Below are 25,503 nucleotides of genomic sequence, written 5' to 3'. Positions count from 1 at the left end.
GATGACTCCTGACTGGTGGGGTGCAGAGGCAGGATCTTTGCTTGATTGTTTTTGCTGGATTTAATAAACCCGTCAATGTCAGACAGACCTGTTTTTCATGTTGATATTAAAGAAACCCCTAACTCTACAGTATAAAGTAAAAAGTACAACATTTCACTGAAATGCAGTGGAGAAGAAGTACAAGTAAAGTACGAGTGCCTCAGAATTGTAATCGAGTTTACAGAACAGTTCAACATTTTTGGAAAAATACAAACGTGTGTTCTCTTTTCGTGAGTAAAATGAGGAGGTCAATACAATCCCATGTCTGCGCCTCAAGGACAAAGCATGTGGTTAGCCTAGCTTAGCATAAAGACTGGAGGCAGAGGGAAACAATTAGCCTGGCTCTGTTCTTTCCACGCAACCTACATTGTTATCCATGATCCATTCTGTTTTTAAAAGGTTCATTAATTATCTCCGTGTTTTAAGGTTATTATCGTCAAACCTGTTAGTAACTGTTGTTTGTCTTGTTCTAATTCGATGCTTCACATTCTTTTGAATTCTTTTTTTGTCTGTATATAAGGTGCTATACTATCATCATCATTATTATTATTATTATTATTATTATTATTATTAATTTATTTATTCATATTATTATCCATGGTATAAAAGAAATGGATGGCCCATGATTTTTTCCCCGTAATCTATTCTGTGTATCTATCCCCAGATGGCGCTCTACTTCTTCTTCTTCTTCTTCTTCTTTTTTTGTTGATTTTACTCCCAAATGCCCGAGAGGACCGCAGCCTGCTGCAGGTCTCCGGTCAACCAATCAAATATCCACGCTGCAGCGCACAGCACCTGTCCCATCCCCAGACGGACTTTTACTGGTTTCAAAACTAACTGCAAAGCCGGAATTGGAGCCTAAGCGCCGCTCGCAGTGCTGCAGTCTGTCCCCATTCACCCCTTTCTGGACTTATGTAATAAAACCCCCCTCACAATCCCATACGATTAAGAATAAAAATAAAAGTCCCAGCAGCAAGACTATTCTACAAAGGCGGTCGGTTGGTTTAACTGTATAGTCCAGCTTTTTTAAAATTATTCTTATTACCATTTCACGTGGAAACCGACATAACATGTGTTATATTTTCGTAATGCTCGAATCAACGTGATTTTACTAAAACTGTTTTTTTCTTTTTTCTTGTTGTTGTTGTTCTGATAAACCGATTGGCTAGCGCGCTTGTCAAATAAACACGAACCCACGATTGCCCCCCTTTCATTGGCTGACTCTGCCTGTCAATCAAAACGCGACCGTTCGATTGGGCCAAATCATCTTTAAACGCGTCTCCCTCACCGGTAGGCTCTCTGAGTGATTTCATTGGTCCTCCCTCTAGTCAATCACGTTAGACTTTACTGTCGTTGGCTGTTCTCTTGCAAGTGGGCGGTAACTTTCCGGAAAAAAAAAAACGTTTCCTTGTCTGTCATATGCGAAGCGAGAGGAAAACACCGATGAATCGTCTGGAGACGCAAACTGAATAAAAATATCACTTTCCCGACGGAGGAAAACACCATAGTTTAAACGATAAATGATATCTCTGTCTAATACCAGCCAGCTTCCTTAATGCTAAAGCTAGAGACGGTATTCGGTCTCCGTTAGCCGTTATCACGTCGCTATCTGAGTCTGCGGACACGCCGCCTTTGTGGCGATGGGTACGGACTTACTATCCGAGCTGGACAGCCGTTTCTTCGCCGATAACCTCCTGACCAGCGAAGACTGGGGTGAGTGGACAGTCAGAGCCCGTGTAGCAGAAAGTAAACTTCGACTGCAGCGATACGAAGCCGCAGTGAAGGGTGTGATACGGGGAGTGCGGATGCCCCTCGGAGGCGAGGCGAGGCGAGGCGAGGCGACCGGGGCCGTTAAAACACAAACGTTCTCAACGGGAAATCTCTCCTCCGTGTTTTGCACATGAAATGGTCTTATTTGCCGATTCGGTGTTGAATTGTGTGTGAGATGTCCACTACAGCAGTTACCGTGTGTCTACGCGTGTTTCTTCCGGATATGTCAGTTCGTCTTTAACACAGTGGTTGGAAGCGTGATCGCACATCAATACAACCGCATGTCTCCTCCTCTCACTTTATATAACCTGCCTTTTACCGTCAGTTCTTGACATGTTTCTCCTCGAAGCTCAGCCTTGATCATTACGGATGAACTGGTGTGTTTCTGGTGTGCGGGGCTGCAACTGACGATTATTTTTTGCATAATCGATGAATCTGTCAATTATGTCCTCGATTGAATCTCGACAAGGTGTCAGAGGACGCCTTGTCGAGACGCCCGTCATAATTTCCTGGACTTAAAAACGAGACGTCTGGTGTCGGTCAGAAAACCCAAAGATGTTCAGTTTGCTATCAAAGATGACCTAGAGAAACCAGAAAGTATTCACACTCCAGACGATGAAATCAGAGAAGTTGGAAGGGATTTCTGTAAAAAATGTCTCAGAACGATTCATCGATTATCAAAGTAGTTTTCTGTCGATCAATTCATCGACTAATTGTCGCAGATCTGAATTCTAAATGAATTTAAAATGAATGCACACATCTAAAAGCTGTTGCTTAGCAAGGTTGTCCAACAAGTAGAAAAAACATACCCCGCAACGCAAGACACTATTATTACAGCAAATCTACCAAGAACAAACGCAGACAGAATAACGAAAGTAAGGAAACAAATCTGGACACGCGTGTCAGCTAATCCAAAGCAAATCGGTGAAACGAACAAAATGAGGGAATAAAAGACACGAGATAAGAAGGGGGCAAAAGTTAAGATAGAAACATCACATAAAGACACCGTCGATGCCGTAGTACCTTTTTCATTATAAAAACAGTATTCATATTTTCCCTCTGTTCAGGCCCGCAACTGACAATTATTTTTATTTTTTATTATTGATTAACCTGCTGATTATTCTCTTGATTAACTGTCACAACCCAAGGTGACGTCTTCAACTGTCTGAAACCCAAAGATATTCAGTTTTCTATCGCGTGACAAATAAAAAGCATCAAACCTTCACACCTGAGAAGTTAGGAGCAGCAAATATTTGACATCGTTGCTAAAAAAATGACTGACACGATTATTTGACTATCAGTATAGTTTCTGATTAGTTTTCTATCGATCAACTAATTGATGACACATTAATACAAACACGCCTCCTCTCCTTCTATTTTCACTCTGTAAAATCTGCGTTTTACTGTGTTTTCCTGTGTCGACGTGTTTCTTGTTAAAACGCAGTCATGATCGGTCCATGGAAAATGGCAGGAATTGTAAAGATGGAATGAAGTTTAAAATATATGCGTACAGCCGTTTTTTTTAATATGACAGTTATTTGTCTTGTTTTGTTTGACCGAAAAAGTCCAAAACCCAAACATTTTCAGTTTACTATCACAGATGACTAAAGAAACCAGAAAATATTCAGATTTGAGACAATTAAATCAGAGAATTTTGTAATTCTGTTTTAAAAAATGACTCAAAACAATTATTTGATTGTCAAAATAGTTACTGATTAATTCGTCGAATAATTGTTGCCGCTCTAAATTCTTGGAGGTACGCTAACGAAGTAGTAGCAAAGAAAAGCTGGATTGCTACCTGGGCGAAGTGGGGAACTGACCAGGGGCTCCACAAGCCCCATGCTTGCCCCATTTGATTTGGGTCTACATAATTTGATTCATCACAAATTTGTTAGGAATTCGTACCTCGGAAGCACAATATCGACTCTGACGGGTCGTCCTTCCTCCGTGTTGTGGCCCCGCTCTTTTAGAGGGTCACAGTGTCAAAATCTGGTTGTGTTTTCGATCATATTCAGCTCATTTGTTGTAAAGTTGTGTTTATATCAGATTGTGTCCGTTTTTTCTGTGTGTGATGTCATTAACAGACAGAAAACACTGAGGTTGTTTTATTCCATCATAGGACAACTGTAAGGCTGCAGCCAGCAATTATTTTCATTATCCACACATCTGATCATTATTTTCTCTAAATAGTTGACGGATTATTCAGGATATAAAATGTCAGAAAATTGTGAAAAATGGCCACCACTGGGTTTACTATCATAGAAAACTGGGGAAACTGTCAAATATTCTCAGTGAATTTTTGTGAGTTAAATGTTGGCTGTTGCCATGAGCCAATTTGGAAAGTTACCAGCCAATAGTTCTTCAAGTTTTTTGAATAAGTTTGACTGTCAAACAGTGAGACTGAGGAGATCTACCAGCTACTGTGGCTGGTTGACCAAATGCATTTTACTGCCCTGTTGTTGGCTCATCTACAGTCAGGCAATAAACCCGATTAGATTAGATTTGATGAAACTTTAATGATCCCTGTGAGAAAACTGGGTCAGTGCAGCAAGAGCTAATACAAAAACAATAAAAAAACAAAACACAATGGACATTTAAACCTAAAGAAAGAACTGAGACTGATTTTTTTTTTTTTTTAAAAACATTATAGTGTGGCCGTTCTTTTCTAAGTGGTTCTGGAAGGAAAAGGCTGGAATTTTTTCAGTATTATTGTATCGGCAAAAGAAGACCAAAAAAACCAAAACCACCAACAAATCTATCCTGAGTAGCTACAGCTTGGAAGAGTTTATACCTTTGTGCCATAAACTGCCACTGTCATCCAGAAATAATTTTAAAAAACTCACCAAAATGCTTTGGACATTGTTACCAGGTTCAACTAGTTACCGGCAGCTTCACAGATGTGTTTCCCATCAGTTTTACAGCATTATAGTTTGAATACTCTGTTTATTAGGCCGTCAGGACATTTCTGATTATTTTTGATATTTGAAGTTAATTGTAGGGCTGCAACTAACAGTTGTTTTCAATAATCTGTTGATTATGTTGTTGGTTAATAGATCAGTCATTAAAGTCATTTGGCTTATAAATTGACAGAAAACAATGAAAACATGACTGATCACAATATCTCAGAGCACAAAGTTACATCTTGAAATGTCCAACTGTCCAAAACCAATGGATATTCAATTTGCTGCAATGTAAGATCAAGGAGAGCAGCAAATTCTCACGTCTGAGAACCTTGGACTGTAGAATGTTTTGCATTTTTGCTTGAAAAATAACACAAGAAAAAAACGATACTAAAATAGTTGCAGATTCATTTCCATGGAGTTAACTAATAGTTGAATCATTGCAGCTCCTACATTTTAAAGAACAAAAACAACGATAGTTTAATTGACTGTTTTTGTTGTAGTCCAATATTGTCTGGTTGACTGCATGCAGCACATTTAACCCTGTCAGTTTCTGTGTCATATCTTTCTGTTCGTCTGCAGGACTTAAAGTGTGAAAATGTGCTTGATAACAGAGCAAATATTAGCTGATATAAACCATGTGCTGCTATGAAACACCTGATTCACACCTGCTCTCTGACAGGACGTGGCCTCGATAAGTGGCCTCAGTGTCCCGTTTGTTTCTGTTTCAAAGTCCAGATTCATGTTGACACCTGTGCCTCGTCAAAATATGCAAGGCATGATGGGAGAAATGATGATGTTCACAGCCAGGCTGGCTGTTGCTTTCCTGGACGTTAAAGCTGTAAAATAGTTTATCTTTATGAGCTGATATCATCAACTGCTGCAGCTGAATACACATTCCGGTTTAATAGATATTACTAGACACCGTTTCGGTCTGTATCGCTTTGTTTACGTGACATCACTATATACTTTTAAGGACTTGTGTATGATCAGTTCATATGTATAACATTTTTAAAATCAGGTGGTCTCATTGAGATTAAAGGCTGTTTTGGAAGCGAGACCTGAGTAAAGCAGAAGTAAGAACAGAGCCGGTCACATGCGAGCACATACAAACAGCAGCAGTAACAATCACGCACATCTCTGAAAAGGTTCACAATGTTAGAGTTAAAAATCATCCGGTGGGATGAGAAATGCTGCGTTTTGAACAACGCGATGACACATAACGGCCTGAGTTTGCTGGCTCTCTCTTTATTATTCTGTCTCGTTGTTCAGGCAGCAGGCACATTTTGATCTGTGTCTGCTGTTAAAGACGGCTCACTCTGTTCATCACACAATACGATATTAGATTTTATTTTTTTTAATTTTACTCTACAATATCTTGCTGTCATGTGGATTGTGTTGATTGTCAGGACAGTTGGGATTAAGATAAGATAAGGGAAGACTTTATTGGTCCGTGGGGAAAGTTAGGCTCTACAGCAGCGCAAGAAGGTACAGGCCACCTACAGTAGGTACAAAAAGACAGAGCAAGCATAGGAATGAAAAGGTAAAAATGGGGAAAGCTTTAGTCATATTTAGTCAACCTTGCTCTTTTTAATTTTAGTCAGCTTTTAGTTTGACTAAAACTCTGCACATTTTAGTCTCGACAAATTAGCAAATCCAATGCAATCTAACTCTTGAGAAATGAGTCAGTCAGAGGGTAACCAGAAAAAAGAAAACCCTTCACAATCAAAAAGAACGTCGTACAACAGCCCTGCAATAAATCCTGCCCTTAAAATGTTCAGTTTTGTCAGGACTGTGCCAGAAAGGTGTTGATTTTATTCTGTACTTCTGTAGGCCTTAGTGGTGGTGTTGTACTAGACTGTGTCATACAGTAGGTGTTAATAGTAGGTGGTTCACTGCCACCTGCGTAAATTTGCAAAGGAAATATTGGGAACATCTTTGCACACAAGGCAAGCTGAGTACTAGAAAACTAACCGCTGCCCAACAGACTTTATTCAGGCCCTTCTACACTACATGCTGTGCATTTAAATAACCAGCCCAGGTCTCACATAGACTACATTTAGCTGTCACGGACCCGTTCGAATTCGACAAAACCTGAAAAGTGTGTTGGGTGTGCTTTAGCGTGGGTAGCATTTTTAATTGACTGGAGACTAAATCCCCATCTGCAACCAATGTACCAATGTCCGGTTGTTGTGAGATGCACAGATAATCTTACACTGCTGCCTTTAGTAGTCGGCTCTCAAAACAAAGTAACATTATTTAACATCTTGACCTTAGGTTACACTCATTTCTGCATGGTGCACCGTAATGCGCCTCTTCAGGTTTGTGGTCTTCTTCCCTGTGATTTTGTAGCCGCAGGTCTTCTCTCCTGACGGTACTATACACTCATTCACGCTCACTGTCGTGCTTGACAAAGAAAAAGCATCAAATTCTCACAGTGGAGAAGCTAGAAGCAGCAAATATTTGGCATATTTGCTTAAAAAATGTCTAAGATGATTATTTGATTTTCAAACTAATCTAATTGAATAATCATTGCCCCTTTACTTGAGATACACAGAAAGCACAGTGGCGAGCTGAGAAATAAATCTTTGTTTGCTGGTAGGTTGTTGTTCTCTTGTTTCATTTTGTGACGTTCAAGTCCGACAATACAGAGATTTGTTTCTAAACACGTTAGAGAATAATTGCTGTTAACGTAAAAAGGCTCTGAACCATTTAGTACTGAATTGTGGAGTCAGATGGTTCAGCTGTTTTTCAGCATTTTTGTTTTCATGATATTTTTGTACCTGTGTAACTACATCTACTGCAGCCTACAGTTTGCTTGCCAGCTACGCCTTTTAATACAGACAAATAAAACTTCCTGGTAAAGGGACAAGTATGTTTTGGCAGGTAGGGCAGTGTCTTCTGGCTCTGGAGGCTCAAAGACGGCCCAAACATGGCTGTACAAGTCCAGGAAAGCTGCTGGATGGAGCATGCGTTTTCAAGTTGCTGTGGCATTTGACGCTTGAGAGACGCTGTACATCTCCCGTCACTGGGCGTAGTTTCAGCGCCTGCAGCGGAAACACCCCCAGAGAATACTGCATATTTTTTTCACAATTTTGAAACCTATTTTTATATACTGGCTGTTTTTTTGTTTTTTTTATTGTTCTGGCTGATTAATAAAACACTTTTCTATGGTGTGACAAACTCAGAACACAGATTCATTAACTAATCTGCCACTGATTTGTCTTAAATCTGACAGTGTTTTGGGGCTGCTCCACCCCCAGCTCATGTGTTTAAATCCTGTCCTCCGTCTCTCCTCAGATGCCTGCCTGTACCAGTGTGAGAGCATGGAGGAGGGGGAGGACGGAGACTTCAGCCGAGGGTTGAAATACGACACGTCGGTATGGACACAAAAGGAAGTTTCACTGCTCACAGCTCTGGTTTCTGTACGGGACTGAGAGCGTAACTGATGCTCGACCTAATGTACTCCACCTTTATGCAGTTCACGCTTCAATAGGTTTAGACCTCAGTGTGTAGGGCTCAAACAAAATAACAACGAGAGTTGATAACTGATCCATTGTCCCATTAGTCTTTAAAAGTTCAGTGGGAGAAGAAAAGAAAAAACTACCAAATACTCTCACACGACGTCTAAAATCCACCTCCCTTCTGATTCCCTCTATCCCTATTAGCGGTATGGATAGCATCGATGTCCCTAAAGCTCTCCTGTCTTGCTCCCACTTACGGCAAGTCAAGTACAATAGAAGTTATGTAGAGGGCATCTTTCATATAGAGCAGGTCTAGACTGTCCTCTTTATAGTTACATTTACAGAGAGGGACAGAGAGAGAGAGCAGGAGGAAAGAGAACATAGCATAATGTAAATTCAACATGTATAATATATAATCATCATCATCATCATCATAACTGAAGCAGTGGGTGTTGAGCAGGATCATGGGGGCAGTGGGTGGTTTGCAGTCACAGATCCAGACCCTGCACCTCTGGAGGCAGAAATACCTGCAGAAAGCGACAGGAGGAGAGAGGAGAGAGACGAGGAAGCACAGCAGAGAAACAAGAAGTCAGAGAAGTGCCCGTAGCAGCATGACTAGGGGAAGGTTAGGACAAGCCTGAACCAGGCCTGACTGTAAGCTCTATCAAAAGGTAGGTTTTAAGCCTCCTCCTACACGTGCAGAGTGTGTCTGCCTCGTGGACTCCTTTTCTTTCGTCTTTTGTCTGTGTCCTCGAGCCGTTCCACCAATTTTTCTCCACTTCACACATCCGCAATCAATGAGGACAGCTTTCCCTCAACCGAGGCTGTCGTTGGCGTATGTCATCAAGGTTGGCCAAATCAGTGGACATTTCTGCAGTGTTGCAAAAACGTTCGCTATATCCTGAGTAACATGTAACACGACTGTTTCTCCCGTGCTGCTACTAACGCCATCTTGATGATCATTTCGTAAGCAAAAAAGGCAAAAAAAAAATCTCAGGTTGTGGCTTCCTCAGTGAGAGGATTTGTTGTTTTCTCTGTTTTATATTAAACTGAATATTTTGGGCTCATTGGGTTTTGGACTGTTGGTCTAGCAAATCAAAACATTTGCTAGAGCGTCCAACACTCTGGGCAAATGTTATTGGCTTTTTGTGATGTTTTTAGACCAACAAATTGATCAAGAAAATGGTCTGCTGATTGATCTGTAATGAAAATAACAGTTAGAGCCCTAAAACCTATTCACCTTCACAAGCTTTCAACTGTGTAATTGGACATTTGGACATATTCGCATTCGCATAAATCAGGTCTTTTATCCATCGTTAGATACAGATGAGGGGTCAGAGGATAAGCAGGCTAATTATCTTGGTTGGATGAGTTGAAATGCACACTGACAGACACAGTATAACATACTGCCTGTTCCAGCAGTTGTTTGGCCTAATTTTCCTCCTGACTTCCTTTTCTTTTCTCCCCTCTCTCTCCCTCCCTATTCTTCTTCTTCCCACCTCTCACAGTTTGACAATGACCTCGTGCTAACCCTCGATCCTGACAACCCCACGTCGCCATGGCGACACAGTGACGACAACCTGCTCACAGGTACAGACCGACCAGCCAACCGTGGCGCTCAAAGGGAACCATAAACCACTTCAAACGCATCTGAAACATGAGACAATTCATCCCCACAGCTGGTCGAGCCTGAGGAAAAAACTATACACGTGTTGTTTTTGAGCATTTTTACATTATTAAATTAAAAACAGAAGAAGTTCTGATTCCTACAATTCCAAGTACTACAATAAAGCAGTTTATAAATATATTTTTGTCCCTAGATCGATCTTGCATGATAAGGAAACTCTGAAAGTTATCGTCAACAAATCCCAAAAAGAACAAAACCAACCATACGTTAGTCGGTATTCGATACTTTCTGACTTCCTCAGGCTCAGTAATTTCCTAAAACATCTAGTCAACAACAAACAAGCAAGAGGAAACAGTGCATTTGTTGGGGCCTATGTTCAGCAGCAGATTAATCCACATTTGGTGCCGTAGTGACTATATGGGGCAGCAGGACGGTGTGTGTGTGTGGGACCGAGTCTAAATAAACTACAGTGTGTGTGTGTGTGTGTGTTCATGGTGATGAAGGAACATGTCGCCCAGTGTGACGGTGTGACTCACTGACGTGCCTTTAATAGTTTTCACCAGAAGTTCACCTTCTTCCAGATACTGGGTTGCTCCTTTTAGCTCAATCAGTGTTTAATTTGTCTTGTGGCCTGAAAAAGGCCTGAACTTTTTGAGCTTGCCGTGACTCTTATTCGTCCTGGTGAAAATGTTTAGATTTTGGAGGCCTTCTAGCACACGAAGCTGCCGAAAATGCCCCGTGATTGTACAACCTTCTGTTACCCAACAGTTAACAACTTGCGTGCCGAGATCAATCGAGGCCTTCTGGGGCCTGACTTTTATTTTTCCCGTTTCGATAATTTGCCTGATTAAGGTTCACTTTCTGAGGACAAACCCTTTTTAGTGCTGCTCAGTTCTTAATGTTTTGTTTAATGGAGACCTTAAATAACAGCCACCAGAGCAAAACCTAATTACTCCGTCGGCCCTTTTCAAGCATATTACAGTTTTATCCACTTTCAGAAAATTTGGCTGGAAGTCAGACAGTCGTTTATTATATGAGTTACTTATTTAGTTTTTTCTCAGGGGTTAATTCAGTACTTCAGATTTTCTAGGGGAAGTTACAAACATGAATGAACAAGACACTTAAATTACTTCCCTATGCATTTATTAATACTGTACTATTAATGTTACTGTGACCATTCTGGGTTTTTTAGGTTCTTTCCTTACTTGAAGAAACACTGAGTTATTCAAGTCTTTAATTCATTTAAGATGTATTATTATTAAACAAAAACTTCATTGCTTAACTGTTTCAACTCTCTGGTCCTTTAAAAACCTTAGTAATTTACACCTTAGCAACTGCGGCTTCTTGCAGGGGTGCATGGGTTTACCAAGTTGACGTCAAATAACCTCTGTCTTTGTCTTGTTGTTTCTTGTGTGTTCGTCTGTATCTGTCTTTTTTTCTCTGAAGGGGACACTCCGGTAATAAAAAATGAAATGACGATTACTCAGCCGTTACCAGTGGAAATGTGTAAGTTCTTTAGCTCATCTATTGAGTAAGAGCTATTGTGCTCTGCAGTTTTCCGTTCACTGGTTTATTTGTTTTTTTTTGTCTAGTGTTCCAGGTGAAAACGGAGCCTCCCTCTCCTGCATCTTCACTTGGGTCTGACTGCTCGGCATCACCACCACACCCACAGGTGTGTGGGTTTTTTGCTTGTTGTTTGTTTTGTGTTTTGATCTTGAGGAACACAGGAGTGCAGTTGCTCTTATTTTTAACGCTGCACTCATGTCAGTGAAGGTTTCTTAAGTTTTTCTGCTACAATGGGGGAGTGTGCCTTGAATTTTCAGAGCCGCGGTTTGTTCTTCTCGTTTCAAACTAAGAAAAATAAAAAATCAAATCGTTAATAGTCAAGTTAAGGATTGTGGTTGATTGGACAACTGAATTTTATCTTTCAGGGTGGTAAATTACTGCTGTAAAATGAAAAGAGTAAAGTACTTTTCTGACTTGTGTCAAATGTTTTATCCCATTAACATTTATACTGGTATTATCTGGAACGGTAAACCAGTACTTGGTGCCATTACCTGACTAGAGCAGGTATCAAAATTAACCATCTTCCAGATGTTAAGTTGCTCGAGTTTAATTCCTAAAAATCCTTCTTTCACCTGTCTCTGGTTTTTCAAGTCCGTCTTCCATCATGACTGAAGAATGTTAAACACAATGTGGATTCATTTTTTTTTTCTTTTTTTGTCTTGTGAAGCTTGCCATTCCCTCATATTATCCTTTCTGAAAATGTTTAGATTTCAGGATCCTTGCGGCACTCGTGGCCCACAAATGACCAAAGATGTGCTGCTGTTTTGCTGCTCTCTCGTACTGAACATCTTACTCGCAGGGGGATTTTCTGGGACCAAACTTTGTAATGACGGCACTGTCATCACTTCCACACCACTCAAGTTACTGACTGAGTCTTCTCTCCCGTCCAGATCACAGTTAAAGGTGAAAACCCTCCGACTCCCCCATACATGTACGGAGACGTTCTGTCTCCGCCACTGGGATCCATGGAGATAACTGTGGCAACAACGACCGTACCCCCACCACAGACACAGATACCTGCTGTAACACAGACCCAGCTACAGACGCCGTTAACAACACAGATTCCAGCAGTCATCGGGGGATTACAGACACAGGCTACAGGTGTGCAGATGCAACAACTGCTCCGGTGAAAGTAACAAACAGGGTCACTCTTCTCTATTTAAAAGTTGCACGAGTATAAACAAGCTAACTGTGTGGGGAGCTCACACGGGGCCGTGGAGAGGACTTTCTCTTACTGTTACTGTTAGACCGCTTAGCAGGAAATGATAGCGTCTTGCCAAGGATGTCTCAGCGCGGGGGAACGGCTGAAACACACCAGGACAGTTTTTAGTAGGTTTGGGCGGTCGCCTGGATTTTCAGATTGTCCTGTTGTCATGTTGTTCATCCGGGGGGGGGGTACTCATACTGTACAAGCATAGGAAGAGCAATTTTGGAGAGTGACCAAAACAAAGCCTGTAGATGACAGTGTGGTCGATGTATATTATTTTATTATTATACCTTCACGATTTCCGTAACTTCTCTCCCTGCACTGACACTGACAGAAACCTCGTCGGGAGAAACAGCAGTCTGTTTATGTCAGATCACTTATGGTGGACACGTCTCAACCGAGTAATTAAACTATAATAAATCAAGAATCCGAGGTTCATGACGTTCATCATCTTTTCAGCCTAGTTAGCCACCCCCCTCCCAAAACGGGACTCGACAGGAGTTTGTAAAGTAGGGAGCAGACCGAGCTGAGTGACAGCCGGAACTGGAGGAATCCTCTGGGGTACAAACACACTGAAAACACACTGTATTTAGGAATTTACCAGGGGATTACTACAACAGACTGATGAGGATTTGTACACAACTGATAAATGTAGGAACACCGGATTTTTTTTTCAGCGCGCACACAGAACGGAAAGCTAGCGGAGCGCGAGGAGAGATTCACCAAATTTGACAAAAAGTGTATTGGATTAATAATCGCTGACTGTACCGTGAAGTTGGAAGTGAGGTGCTGTCAGAGGTGAAAGGGTCCTCCCCTCGCAAGAGGGTCAGATGGAGCTTGGGAACAGCAGTCAGGTTGTTGATGTGGCAGTTGTACCAAGCTGTCTGGGCTGAGCCTGAAGGGAAAGCTCCTCATTTACTAGTTGATCTGCTATGGAAGTATTCTGTACGGAGACCCTGGGCCAGACCCTAAACACGATGGAGGGATTAACGCGTATGTCCCATCTGGCGAGGGAGCTCCCCTGAAGGAGAAGGATGTCTGGGCTGCTCTGCTTAGCCTTCTGCCACTGCAGCCCAGACCTGGATTAATGTCACAAAATGGAAGGATAGTTGGATAGTAGATTGGTTTGTGCACAGCAGCAGCAGTAATGAAGCTCCGGGCAGACAGATAAAAGCAGGGATACACCAGCTCCTCCAAACACCGCATCTGTTTTTCTTTGTGTGTATGCAAATGATTCAAGTATAAAAAAAACCCTGCTTTGTTTACACTCAAATAGCTTAAGTGTGCGAATGTGACTGAGTGTTCATTGTCAGGGACCACTTCCTGACTCACATACCAGATCCTTCATCAGCTCTGCGAGATTTTCCACTTCCGGCCCGGGTGTTGAAAGTGCTGTGGTGCTCCTGCAGTGGAAAGCCTTTCAAAAAGACTGTAAGTGACACTTCTTCTCCCCCTTCTCTCCTTCAGTCCTGCCAAGCTCAGCCACTTTAAAGGCCAGCACCATCCTGAGCACAAAACCTCCCATCCAACCCAGGCCTGTGTGTGTTACCGCCCTCCCTGTACCCCAGACCCCAGCACCGGCCAAGACCCTCATATTGCAGGGCCTCCCCTCCATGGACCAGACCAGACCTGGTAAGAGCAAAGAGCCTGCGGGGTTGTTCAATTTAAATGGAAGAGGGATCCCTCCGCAAGGGTTTTTTTTATATCCTGTCAAAGGTCTAAGGACAGAGTGTGTCATAATGCTGGACAGATTGTAACGCTCCTTGAGGTGAATTGGGGTTTGTGATACTGGGCTATATAAATAAAATTTGACTTGAGTTGACTTTTCTGTTACTTGTGTGAATAAATAACCTAAAACAAATCCGACAGTGTAGAGCCGATCCTAACCAGCTGAGTCTTAGACGTTCTAAAAATGGCCGGCACACAGATGATAGACTCTTTCCTCTGGCACCACTCTGGTCATATTTGTGTCAAATGGAAGATTTGGGTTCTTCATGCACTTTTTTTTTCTGCCCGCTTTGACTGCTTTGGCAGTGCTAGTGCCGTCTCTGCTCTGCAGGACATGCAGAGAATCAAACCCTGTATATGCTGCGGTATCAGAGGGGCCGTGACCCGAATCCTCTCTTGTCTTCTTCCTCCTCCAGTTGTCCTGTCTCAGTCCGTCTGTCTCGGTTCAGCTCCGGCCATCGTCAAAATGGAGCCGGTCTCTCCCAGCATCCCCCAGCACTGCTCCAGCCCCGCAGCCCCACCCGCCAGCAAACCCATCGTCCCGGCAACCACCACATTACCCGGCAACAGCTCCAGCGATATTGATGTGAGTGGGATGGGCGTACTGACTCAGTGTTTTCCAAATCGCAACCATAAATCTGCCCGGCACTGTTTGATGTTCTGCTTGTTCTGGTATGTAAACATTGTGTAATCTTTTTCATTTAACAAAATCTGCCAAGTTGCTCAGTGCATCAGGACTAAAAGAACTTTATGCTTTCACTGACGCTTTCTGCCGTAACTCTTACACTAAGATTAAAGACGCTCGTTCATCATAATCAGTCAGCATTCAGTGCAGCTTCTGCAACGTGTGGTTGCATATACGAGAGAAAAGAAGCAAGGTACATTATTTCGTCAGAGTTGCGGAGGGGCAGGTTTGGTACCATCAGACTGGATCTCAGTGTTTCGTTTGACACCCCTTATGTAATGGCTGTGCTGTATGAACGCTCACTGACCCTCAGGGTGCTGGATTATATCTCACACCCTTTTTGTTTTTTTTTTTCTATTTTTGTTACTCCCCCCTCCATTCTTTCTACTTTGGCTCTTTCCTATCTTCTAATTCCTTCTGCTCTCCCTCTACTTCTGTTTCAACATCTTCCTCCTCATCTCTCCTCCCCTTTACTTTCGCTTAATCTTATTTTCACTTCTCTAAACCCGCTCGTGCTCATTGATTTTCCAACTCGTTGCACCACTGTGCTTTTTCTTCAAATCCATCCCACTTCCATACCATGTTCATCCCTTCTTCTTACTTCTCATTCGTCTCTCCTTCATTTTTTTTCTCTCCCACCTCCCCCTCCTCCTCCTTCTGTCCCTCCTCCTCCCCATGCAGATGAAGGTGCTGAAGCGGCAGCAGAGGATGATAAAGAACCGCGAGTCGGCCTGCCAGTCGAGGAAGAAGAAGAAGGAGTACCTGCAGAACCTGGAGGCTCAGCTCAGGGAGGCCCAGCAGGAGAACGAACGACTCCGCAGGGAGAACCAGGCGCTGAGGGAGAGACTGGCCGGGAAAGAGGTGAGGGACAGAGGGACACCCCTCTTTTGTATCAGTACTCCTTCTTTAACAGGTCTGTGAAGATTCTCAGTCATCCAGGTCACGGTATTCTGTAAGTGCTGTGCAAAGCCAACTGGACTCGCTTGAAGTTCTTGAAGACATTTCGCCGCTCATCCGAAAGGCTCCTCCAGTTCTGAAAGGCCGAAGGAGCCGTGTTATTTATTTATCAGATTCATTGTAATTGTAAGGTAAATGTGCCAGATTGAGTCAAAATATCTAGTTTTTATATGTAAACCCTGGGACGGTCGATGTTAAAAGTTAAAAACAGGCAACATTAAATCACTTATAGCAAGATAAAGCACACAAAATCTTATTAGATGACTGAATTATTATGTTGCAGGCACATAAAATCACATATGGCAATAGTCACTCTAAAACAGTTGTGACAAAAAAGTTTTGAATTGTAGAAAGACCTGCAGAGACACCATCAGCTCATTTAATACACGGAGGGACGAAGAGTGCGGCTGCTGCCTATGATTCAATGAAGTACAGGTGGATCAAGAGGAAACAACTGAGAAAAAAATCTGCAGAAAAAACAAAACACGCTGAACAGACTTGTCTGTTTAACCCGTAAAACCTGTTGCTGGATCAAGTACCTGGGAAAGTGTCAAACAGAAATTTACACAATGCAAAGTAGACTTCAGATATGTGTAGTTATTTAAGTGATGCGGTTCTGAAACAGCAAAATAAAACAAATGTCAAAGAGCTGGTTCAATAAAACTGCCTGAAAAGAAAACTAAGTCAGTTCTGTTTACAAGCACAGAAGTTTCCAAAATAGAGGAATACAGAGAATTTACAAACAAAGAAGAGTTTTGTTAATTATTCTGTGTAAATGTTTGTGCATATACACAATTTGAACAGAGATCATTTCTAAATCCGCTTTTCTTCTGGTTTTCTTTCTCAGGGCAGCGACTCTGTGAGTAACAGGAGAGCCGTTTGTGTCATGGCCGTTCTGCTGTTCATGACCTTCAGCTTCGGACCTGTCAGGTACCCTTCACTCTTCTGGCTGTTATCCCTTTTACTAACCATCTAAGAACTCACTCTCTTGCTTTTTCATGATTATATGACTTTCTTTTTTGTTTTGTTTTTATACGTTATTGTTTGTTTCTTCAGTTTTCTATTTTTTTATTTTTTTTTCTCTTTAAAGATTTTTTTACTGTTATTTTGAAAAGTTCCACATAGACAAAGTTTAATTACTTACTTGTGTAACAGACCTGGACCATGAAGTGATAGGGGACATTTCTGCAGAATCTAAAAATGGAGCCTAAAAAAAGTGAACTTCACAACTACAGCCCAGCGCTTCCAGGATCTCCTGAAAATCCTGGATGTGATGATCTCATTTTCAAAAAAGTGTATTGCATAAACGATCACATGTGCCTATGCTGACAGTGATCTTGCCTGGAGGTTAGATCTGTTTAAAGTCTAATCCTCAGTCCTGGTCATCTTGAGAACGTGCCGCTCTTCGTCTCTGCAGCATCACAGACAAGAAGCTGTCGACAGGTCTACAGGAAAGTGTGGTGTCGTATACGGGACGACGGCTGCTGGAGATTGAACAGCAGCAGCAGCAGCAACAGCAGCAGCAGCATGTTGCTGCTCAGCCTCCAAGCGGACTGGAGGACAGGACAGAGACAGAGGAGGATGGAGGAGAGGCGGAGAGATACGCTCCAGAGTCTTATCAGTTCAGGTGAGAAGAATCTATCCACCGAAGGCCCAAAAAAAACACTGAAACCCTGGACTTTACATTAACAAAGTTAGGCTGAGATGCTTTAAACATCAGCTGGAGGACCAGAACTGAAAGTGTTGCAGTGTCTAGTTCAGGAAACTTTCTACAAATAGAACTAATGTGTTTCACACCTTATTTGACATTATCAGCCTGCATAATATTCACTCTGCCGAGCAGAACTCCCTGTATGAACAGAATTCTATTTGTATTTTAGTATTTTTACACTTTATTTCACTAGAAAATCCAACTCACAATGTTTAGAATTGATTTCATCCAACTAGGGCTAAAAATAATAATTAATTAATTGATTGATTGATTGATTGATTGATTGTAGAGAGGTATTTCTATAATTTGACCTAGCCTCACCGTCATTGGTATGAATGGGGTGGACAAAGTAATAGACACACCTGCCCGTATAACCTAATACAGTTCGACAGCATAACAGACTGCAGCCTCCAAAAAGACCATTAAGTTGAATTAACACGTCTCTGAAACAGTTTCAGCAAACACTGAACATTATAACCTTCATTTCTTGCAGGACTGTTGTTTTAGACCGAAGTAGTTTCCGCTAGGTGTTCCCAATAAACTGCCAACTGATTCTAGATTTATTTATTTATTTATTTATTTTATTTTTTTCAATTCATCACTAAAAATGTTTAATCTGAACAAAAAAGGAAAAATATACATTACAGGTTTGCTAAGCTGCTGTCCTTACATTTGAGAAGCTAAAGAACATTTGCAAACGCCGGGAAAAACAGAAAATTCAGAAAAAGTAAACATGAACTTTTTGAATCACAAAGAAAAAAACTAAAAGTCTTAATTTTAACCAACAATTTTGCAGTTTTAGGCTTAGCAGTGATTTTTTTTGTCTGTAGAGTAAAGCTATAACGTCTCACTCATCCACAACTGCAACAATTCACATATTGTTTAAAAAGCCAACAGCTGATGGATTGAAAGACCTTACGCAGCACATGTTTGATTAACAAAGATTAACAAAGGCTCCAAAGGAGCAAATTTACTATGCTTTTATCCTCAGGGCCTCAATGCAGTATTTATCAGCACTAATGATGCCCGATGATGGATTGTTTAAGATTCACTTGCAATTGTATAGAAAGCAGCGTAGTGCAAAAGAAAGTGTTGTTTCTCTGCTGCTGGGCGTGAAATATCTGTTAAAGGAACCGGCGGACGCATTTCAGAAGTGTAATCAATGAATTAAATGATGCTGTCAGCTCAGCTTGAAACCCAGTGAACGATTTTTAAACCTCCGATGAAACGAGCTGGAGGCCCGTCAGAGGTTCTCATGCTGTATTCTTAGAAAACAGACTCAGTCTCTTAAGAAATGAAAGTGGACAGGACGACTTCACGCTTCCGCCTGTTCTCCAGCCATTAGAGAGAAATGCAGACGTACATGCTTTCAGACAAATATAATAGAGCTGGTTCTCCAACACACAAGTCAAGACTTTAACTGTGTAAGTGTGCGGAATAAATAAATAATTTCCTTTTAAACGCTGACGTGTGTATTTCTGTGTATTTCCTGCAGCTGCCATTGTTCGGCATTTAGTCCTGAAAATGTACCATAACATAATCCATCCTGATGTCTGTGTCTGTGTCTGTGTGTGTGTGTGTGTGTGTGTGTGTGTGTGTGTGTGTGTGTGTGTGTGTGTGTGTGTGTGTGTGTGTGTGTGTGTGTTGCAGGAACCTGAGTGATGTCTTCAGCGACATGAAGGACCTGGTTCTTCAGGACATCGATCGTTACTTCAGCTCCTCGGACTGCAGACAGTTCAACCGCTCTGAGTCCCTCAGGTCAGTCACACACTTCAACTTCAGCGGTTAAAAAGCCACAAATCACAAGTTTGTGTTTGTTCAGACAATCAATTTATTCTCTGATCTTTCTGCATCTCTTCCACATCCTCCTCCAGCTCCTTTTTTATTTGACTTTACGTAAACACACACATTTCAAACCCTTCAGACTGGGCAGAATTCCCAGTCCAGGTGTGCTCACTATGAACTAATAACCCAACAGACAGAACATCAGGAAAACTATGAAACAGCTCTGCTCCTTTTTTTTTTTTTTTTTGTTCTTGTTTTTTATCTTTATTCTCTTCTACGAAGGATAAACTGCAATTAGTTAATTTACACACATATAAAGGAAAAGTTTAAAGATTACAACCTAAAACACGTTTCATACCTGGATTGTAACAGATGCCGAGGTAGAGCTCAAGCTAAAAATCAGCTCAAATCAAATCAGTTGCAGAAAATGCAGCAATCTTTTCAAACCACGTGTCAATGGTATGTTTGTGTTCATGTTTAGAAATATACAATAGAGGATATAGAGTAAATGCACAGTAAGGAATTATTAAAACCTTTTTTAAAAAACACTGGAAAATAAGAAGGAAGGGACTGAATTTCAGAAACTGTAACTTTTTTGAAATTCTCAACTGGATTGTTTGTAGAAAGAGGAGAAAGCTGTTGTAAATCTGTTTTGAAATCGGTAGCGGATGTTGTTTCCAGCTCTTCCCCTGTCTCTCTTTCCTCCTGCTGGCGTCGTCTTCTAAATCTTTTAAATCATATTTCATTTGTTAGGCCTTAAGCCTGTGTCATCCACGCTTCTGTCTCACCGTGCTGTTTAGCTGCTTCTCCTCCTCCTTGACTCCAAGCTGACTGTCCTGACCCACGTTTTTCAGGTTGGCAGACGAGCTGAGAGGCTGGGTTCACCGGCATCAGATCGACAGGAAGAAGTCTGGGGGGAAACCAAAGACCGCCAAGAAGGCCAAGATCGCCCAGGTAGGGAGCGGTCCGCCTCCTCTTCTTCACCTACAACATTGATTCTGCTGCCACCTTTGCTGTCTCCTACCTTGCTTTCTTCTCCTTGTCTTTTTTGTTCTCTAACAATGTTGTTGATATCTCTAGTTTAACAGTACAGCATTTAAACTGCATTGGAACATATTCTAGAATATTGATTTTCTTAGAAAACTGCATGAGCAATTTCTTTTTTGTCCCTTGGAAAAGAACTAATCGGGTTTTTATCTAGGAACCATTTAAATTGCTATCGATTGCGTTCCTGTGTTTCTTGTTCTGATGCAGAAAGCTCAGCTGAGGAAGACAAACTTCTCCAGATATCTGCCCATTCAGGCCCATCGCTCCATAGAAAGGTACAGCAAACAAAACCCAACTCAGAGAACATCTCCTAAGAGATATTCTTTAATCTCTCTTATCTCTCTAGTCAGAGCAGCCGTGTCCTGACGGTTTTATCCGTCTTTCTGAACAGTGACGTGTGTTGTATGAAAGCACAGATCTTATGCGCAGATGTTGAGGTTTCAATCCGAGCGTCAAAGTTCAGAGTTTTCCAATGCAAAGTTTTGTGAAACTGAAAAACAAAAAATAGTGAAAAGTGAAACTGCATTTCTGTCAGCTGGGTGAATAAAAGAAGCGGACTTAATTAGCGTTTACACACGAAACCTCACCAAGAAAAACCAGAAAACAAGAACCATGACCACCAATGACCAGAAAACCAGAGACATTCCTGACAAGTTATGTTACATAAATTATCCCCAGATTTTCAGAGCCTTTTATTTACGTGTTTAACAGGAGCAATGCACAATATATCTATTGTACCAGTTATGGCTAAAAGCTCATTTTCATCTGAGGTCCCTTTGGCTGATGTCAACAAATCAGATGTTATGCTAGCAACGTGTGACACATAATTACTTGATTAAGAAAGAAACATTTCACCTTCAAACAAGAGTAAATAATCGGGGGATGCTGATTACATTGGACGGACTTGGCAGGAAACCCAGATAACAACACTAGTGTATGAAGAATATCTCAGTAAGTGATGAGATGTAGCTGGAGCCTCTTAGTTCATAGCGAAGCTTAATAGTGACCCTGAACTTGATGGTCTCCCTCCCGGTTCTCGTTTCTCTCTGCAGTCAGCTGCAGGTGCTTCCTGGTCCCGAGGTCACTTACAGCGACTTCCTGGACGCCATCGACCGCAGAGAGGACACTTTCTACGTCGTCTCTTTCAGACGGGTACGACTACATGAGCAGTGACTCGACAATTTGGTCCTGACAACCCAGAAAATCGTTTCAATGCAGCCTAAAGCCTGCAGAGCTTTTTGTCTTTGCTCCATCTAATGTTTAAAAGGAAGTTGGTGCCGTCTGCTGTCGGCTGAACTCTGGTGCTAGACAACGGCTTTGTTGTTGCTGAAAAATACATTCATGTAGTCTGCAACATTCCTCCTCACAGTCCCGTTACGCATTTGTTTGAAGGACTGCTGGAGAAACCAAATGCTAGAGAAGGTGTTGTCTGACAGTCCCCTGTTTCTCCCTGCAGGACCACCTGCTGTTACCGGCCATCAGCCACAATAAAACCAGCAGACCCAAAATGTCTCTGGTGATGCCGGCCATGTCCGTTAACGGTGAGTCTATCCGTGCGTTTAACTCCTCCGTTGTCTGCACGTTTCTTTGCTCTGTGGTAGTTGAGTGTTATAACCCGGTAAAGCAGACAGGAAGTGCAGGTTATTGGACTTATTGGTTATTAGAAGATTAGTTCACACGTCCATGAACACATTCGGAGTTAAAAAGCTTAAATGCTGAAACCGTCTGCGCGTTTGAATTCTGAATGTTTGCCCCTGTAGCAATACTTTAATGTTGGGATCATTTTCCCGCTTTTTCCACGAAGAGTTTAGTTTAGCTTGGTTACTGAATGTGTTTGGGATCCAGTACGGCAGCGGCTTCGTTTACAGGAGAGTGCTGCAAACCCTCTCTCTACAGTTTCCCCTAAGGACAGAGGACACGCAAGAGTGAAAGCGCAGACATTAAGGGAAACGTGCTCCAAATCCAGAAATGCGGCAGATACAAAGCTAGTACACACAGGGAGAACGTGTGCAACGACAACGGCTACACTGGAAGTGCTCCGGGACGCTAGGGCTCCGTTTGGATAAGCAGCAGCGTTACAGATTTTTTTTTTCCCCCCAAAAAGTCTGTTTATGGATCAGATTGACAGTGAGTGTAGCAAGAGAAACATCTCTTATCCAATCTGTGATGTACATTAAAAAAATAAAGCACAACAACAACATTTGTTCATTTTCGTTCATATGTATTTCACCACATTTTTCTTGAAATGTGGCGAAGAGGCAGGGCTGTTGTTAAACATGTTTTCATTATGTAATCAGCTTTAGGTTCAGACAAACTGGCACCAGCAAGCGTTCAGTTTCAACTCTGAGACCAAATGTTATCTTCCAGAAGGAATTAGCCTGTAATGTGTTTCCAACCACTGTGGAAAACAGAGCCAGCTGAGATAAGACACACACTGACCGGCCGGTCATCTCTGGAGCCGGACTGTGAGCTGCCGGGATGCGACGGCAGTGAATGCTAGAATGAATGTGAAGTCTGATCATCTCGTTTGTTAAAAGTGAAATTGAACAGTGTGGTTTAGCTCTAACATCCTTCAGGTATCGCTTCACATTAAGTCGCCACATTAGCATTTCTGAACAGTTTAAACGTCTAATAAATGGTTTATAAGTCACTATAATGTCGTCACAAGCAGCTAGAAGGACATGACATCAAAGTTTTCGTGTATTTGCATCAGAAAATCCATTTTTTAACAGCAGAGAGCGGATGTAGGTTTTATCCTCCCTCTGAACTCCTCTCTCTCAACCCCATCGCTCCATCCTTTCCTCCCTCCTCACCCCCTCTCCTTCTCCTCCCCCCTCCCCAGAGAGTCTGTATAACTCCTCCCAGGGTTACGAGATGATGATGCAGGTTGACTGTGAGGTCATGGACACTCGAATCATCCCCATCAAGTCCTCCGCCGTCCCGCCGTCTCTCCGCGACCCTCCTCCGCCTCCCCCTTCCTCCCACCACCACCACCATCACCACGGCAACCACACCTCGCTCCGAGGACGCCACCAGCATCACCCGTCCTCCTCGCCCTCGTCCTCCTCGCCGTCCTCCTCCGCGTCGTCTCCGAGGCAACCCTTACCTGCCCGCCGACGGACAGATGAATATTTAATCAGCCAATCAGAGGGAGTCTGAGGAGGCACCGCCCTAGGGATGGTAGACAGGAGAGGCGATGGAAAACAGAAAACGCGGTGTGGTCTGGCGGTCTGGGGAATATCCGAGCCCGGAGACGGAAATCTTTCAAGATCATCTCACCACCCTTACAACAGGTTTCTCCTCTTTCTACGAAAGTCATGTGTCCTGCAGTTTTCTGGAAAGCGAATTTTCCAGAAAACCTCCACGAGACGCATCAGCAATTCAAGCCATTACTGTTTAAATCCTGTCAACACAGCTGTAACTGTCCCTAGCCTCAACCCTCTTTCAGCTTTTGGGATTGAAAATATAAATAAAAGCCTCTTTAGATGATAATGTCCTAATATATAAGAATATATTTCTAAACATTCGAGTCAGATGCAGACACGGCGGCACACTGCACTTAGAAATAGTGCTGCATTTTAATATTTAAATGTGAGAATGTACAGTTTAAATGAAGTGTAGACTTCAAGGTCCGCGCGGGAGCTGAGGTGCTGAGGTAAAAGTAGCTTTGATATCATCTTAAAGAACAGTTTCGGTTTGAGCTCCTCAGCAAACTGCCACTCGGTGTGTTGTCACTGGTTTGGCCGACAGGTGGCGCCGCAGGGCTGCGCGGTTACGGCTAAAAGGAGAACCCTTCCAGAGTTCTACTGAACTTTCTGCATTTCACAGGACACAGGAAGTTCTCGTCTGTCCTCAGACAGTCGGAGGGAAATCCAGAGATTTCCGGATCGGCAATAAAGCGGTTTATTAATCATGTGCAGGTAAACGGATCGAACTGTGCAGTCCCGGCAGGACACGCGCGGTTGCCTCCGGTCCCGCTCTCAGCCCTGGTCTCTGGGGAGTTTGTGTGCTTGTGCTGTTGGTGGCTCGCGGTTGTGATCGGAGGGCAGACACGGAAAACGTGTAGTCTGGGTGTTTGGTATCAGAACTGACGGCTGCCGCATGAAGTGGGATCCAGATGTGAACTGGAAAAACTCAGAGTTGACCGACCAGACAGAAAACGTTCAGCGGAAATATATCGGCCGATATTCCTTTAGAACATGAGATCCATACATATTTTTTGATAAGGATTTCTTTAAATTTGACTGTGAACCGACAGAGGATTTCAGAGCCCGAGGGGAATCATCACCTCTGAACCATGAATCCACTAAGCAGCAGTAGAGGTTTAGTGCCCTGCTCGAGCTCCCTGCACAGAAAAACACACAGAACCACTTCAGAAAATGACCGAGATCCTTCTTCATGTGGCATCTCTCAGATTTACCCGAAATTAGTTTCTTTGTTTTGTTTTGAAATTGAGAAAAATCATGTTCTCGTTTTGAATGGAGATTATTTAATAGTTGTAAAATATCACTGTTCACTCTGTAGATATTTTGTTTTTTTTCACCTTTTATATTTTTTTATTTCTTTGTCTTTTGACATAAAGAAAAAAAAAAGAAAAAGAATACTTTTGCTCCTCATGTGTCCTGCAGAGGAGAAGAAAAGACTATTGTTGAATTTTATACTTTATATTGTTGTGTTCAGTTCATTGGACCAACCACCTTCATGGATTTGTTCTGTGCTCATAGTTTGAACTCAGGATCATCTGTCCTGACCCAATATATTTATGGAAATAATGTACCTAGACTTTTTTCTTCCTTTTTTTTTTTTTTGTACAGAATTAACTTGCAGGAAACTTCAGTTTCTCAGAAACAGACCCAGAAAAGATCATCACTGCCAAAACAAGACATGGTGATGGAGCCTCTTTGACCTGATGACTGAATTTACTCTTTGTAGAAAATGTCTCAACACATGCTTTGCTTTTTCTTCTGACCAAAAATGTTTCGGATTTTTTTTTTTAAATTTCACACAAAAGCTTGTT

At 42.2% G+C, this 25,503-nt stretch overlaps 2 protein-coding genes across 5 annotated transcripts in view; one reads left to right on the top strand and one right to left on the bottom strand.

Annotated features, from left to right (window-relative positions):
• LOC120786071 overlaps nucleotides 1-2,224 on the bottom strand; it is an 8,497-nt gene extending 6,273 nt beyond the window's left edge. The window contains exon 1 of the mRNA XM_040121149.1: nucleotides 2,129-2,224. Within this exon, the coding sequence (XP_039977083.1) occupies nucleotides 2,129-2,144 (16 nt within the window). The 5' untranslated portion in view covers nucleotides 2,145-2,224. The remainder of the gene's footprint in view (nucleotides 1-2,128) is intronic.
• atf6b (activating transcription factor 6 beta) lies at nucleotides 1,404-25,503 on the top strand. Of its 4 annotated transcripts, none has more exons than XM_040121135.1 (17): nucleotides 1,404-1,752; nucleotides 8,010-8,089; nucleotides 9,682-9,763; nucleotides 11,247-11,306; nucleotides 11,393-11,472; nucleotides 12,257-12,467; nucleotides 14,041-14,205; nucleotides 14,718-14,887; nucleotides 15,668-15,847; nucleotides 16,791-16,873; nucleotides 17,361-17,570; nucleotides 19,305-19,412; nucleotides 20,294-20,393; nucleotides 20,694-20,761; nucleotides 21,539-21,638; nucleotides 21,943-22,027; nucleotides 25,301-25,503. In XM_040121135.1, exons 1-17 carry the CDS (start codon nucleotides 1,680-1,682, stop codon nucleotides 25,375-25,377), a joined length of 1,932 nt encoding a protein of 643 aa, XP_039977069.1. In that variant the 5' UTR covers nucleotides 1,404-1,679; the 3' UTR covers nucleotides 25,378-25,503. The 4 variants fall into 4 exon arrangements, with proteins under 4 accessions (XP_039977069.1, XP_039977066.1, XP_039977068.1 ...); XM_040121132.1 differs by having other exon boundaries at nucleotides 23,329-25,503; XM_040121134.1 differs by lacking the exon at nucleotides 25,301-25,503 and adding an exon at nucleotides 22,383-23,280.

This window comes from Xiphias gladius, chromosome 24 (assembly GCF_016859285.1).
Source record: "Xiphias gladius isolate SHS-SW01 ecotype Sanya breed wild chromosome 24, ASM1685928v1, whole genome shotgun sequence".
Taxonomy (NCBI): domain Eukaryota; kingdom Metazoa; phylum Chordata; class Actinopteri; order Istiophoriformes; family Xiphiidae; genus Xiphias; species Xiphias gladius.
The sequence above is the reverse complement of the archived record's forward strand: the minus strand, read 5'-3'. Positions and strand labels throughout refer to the sequence as shown.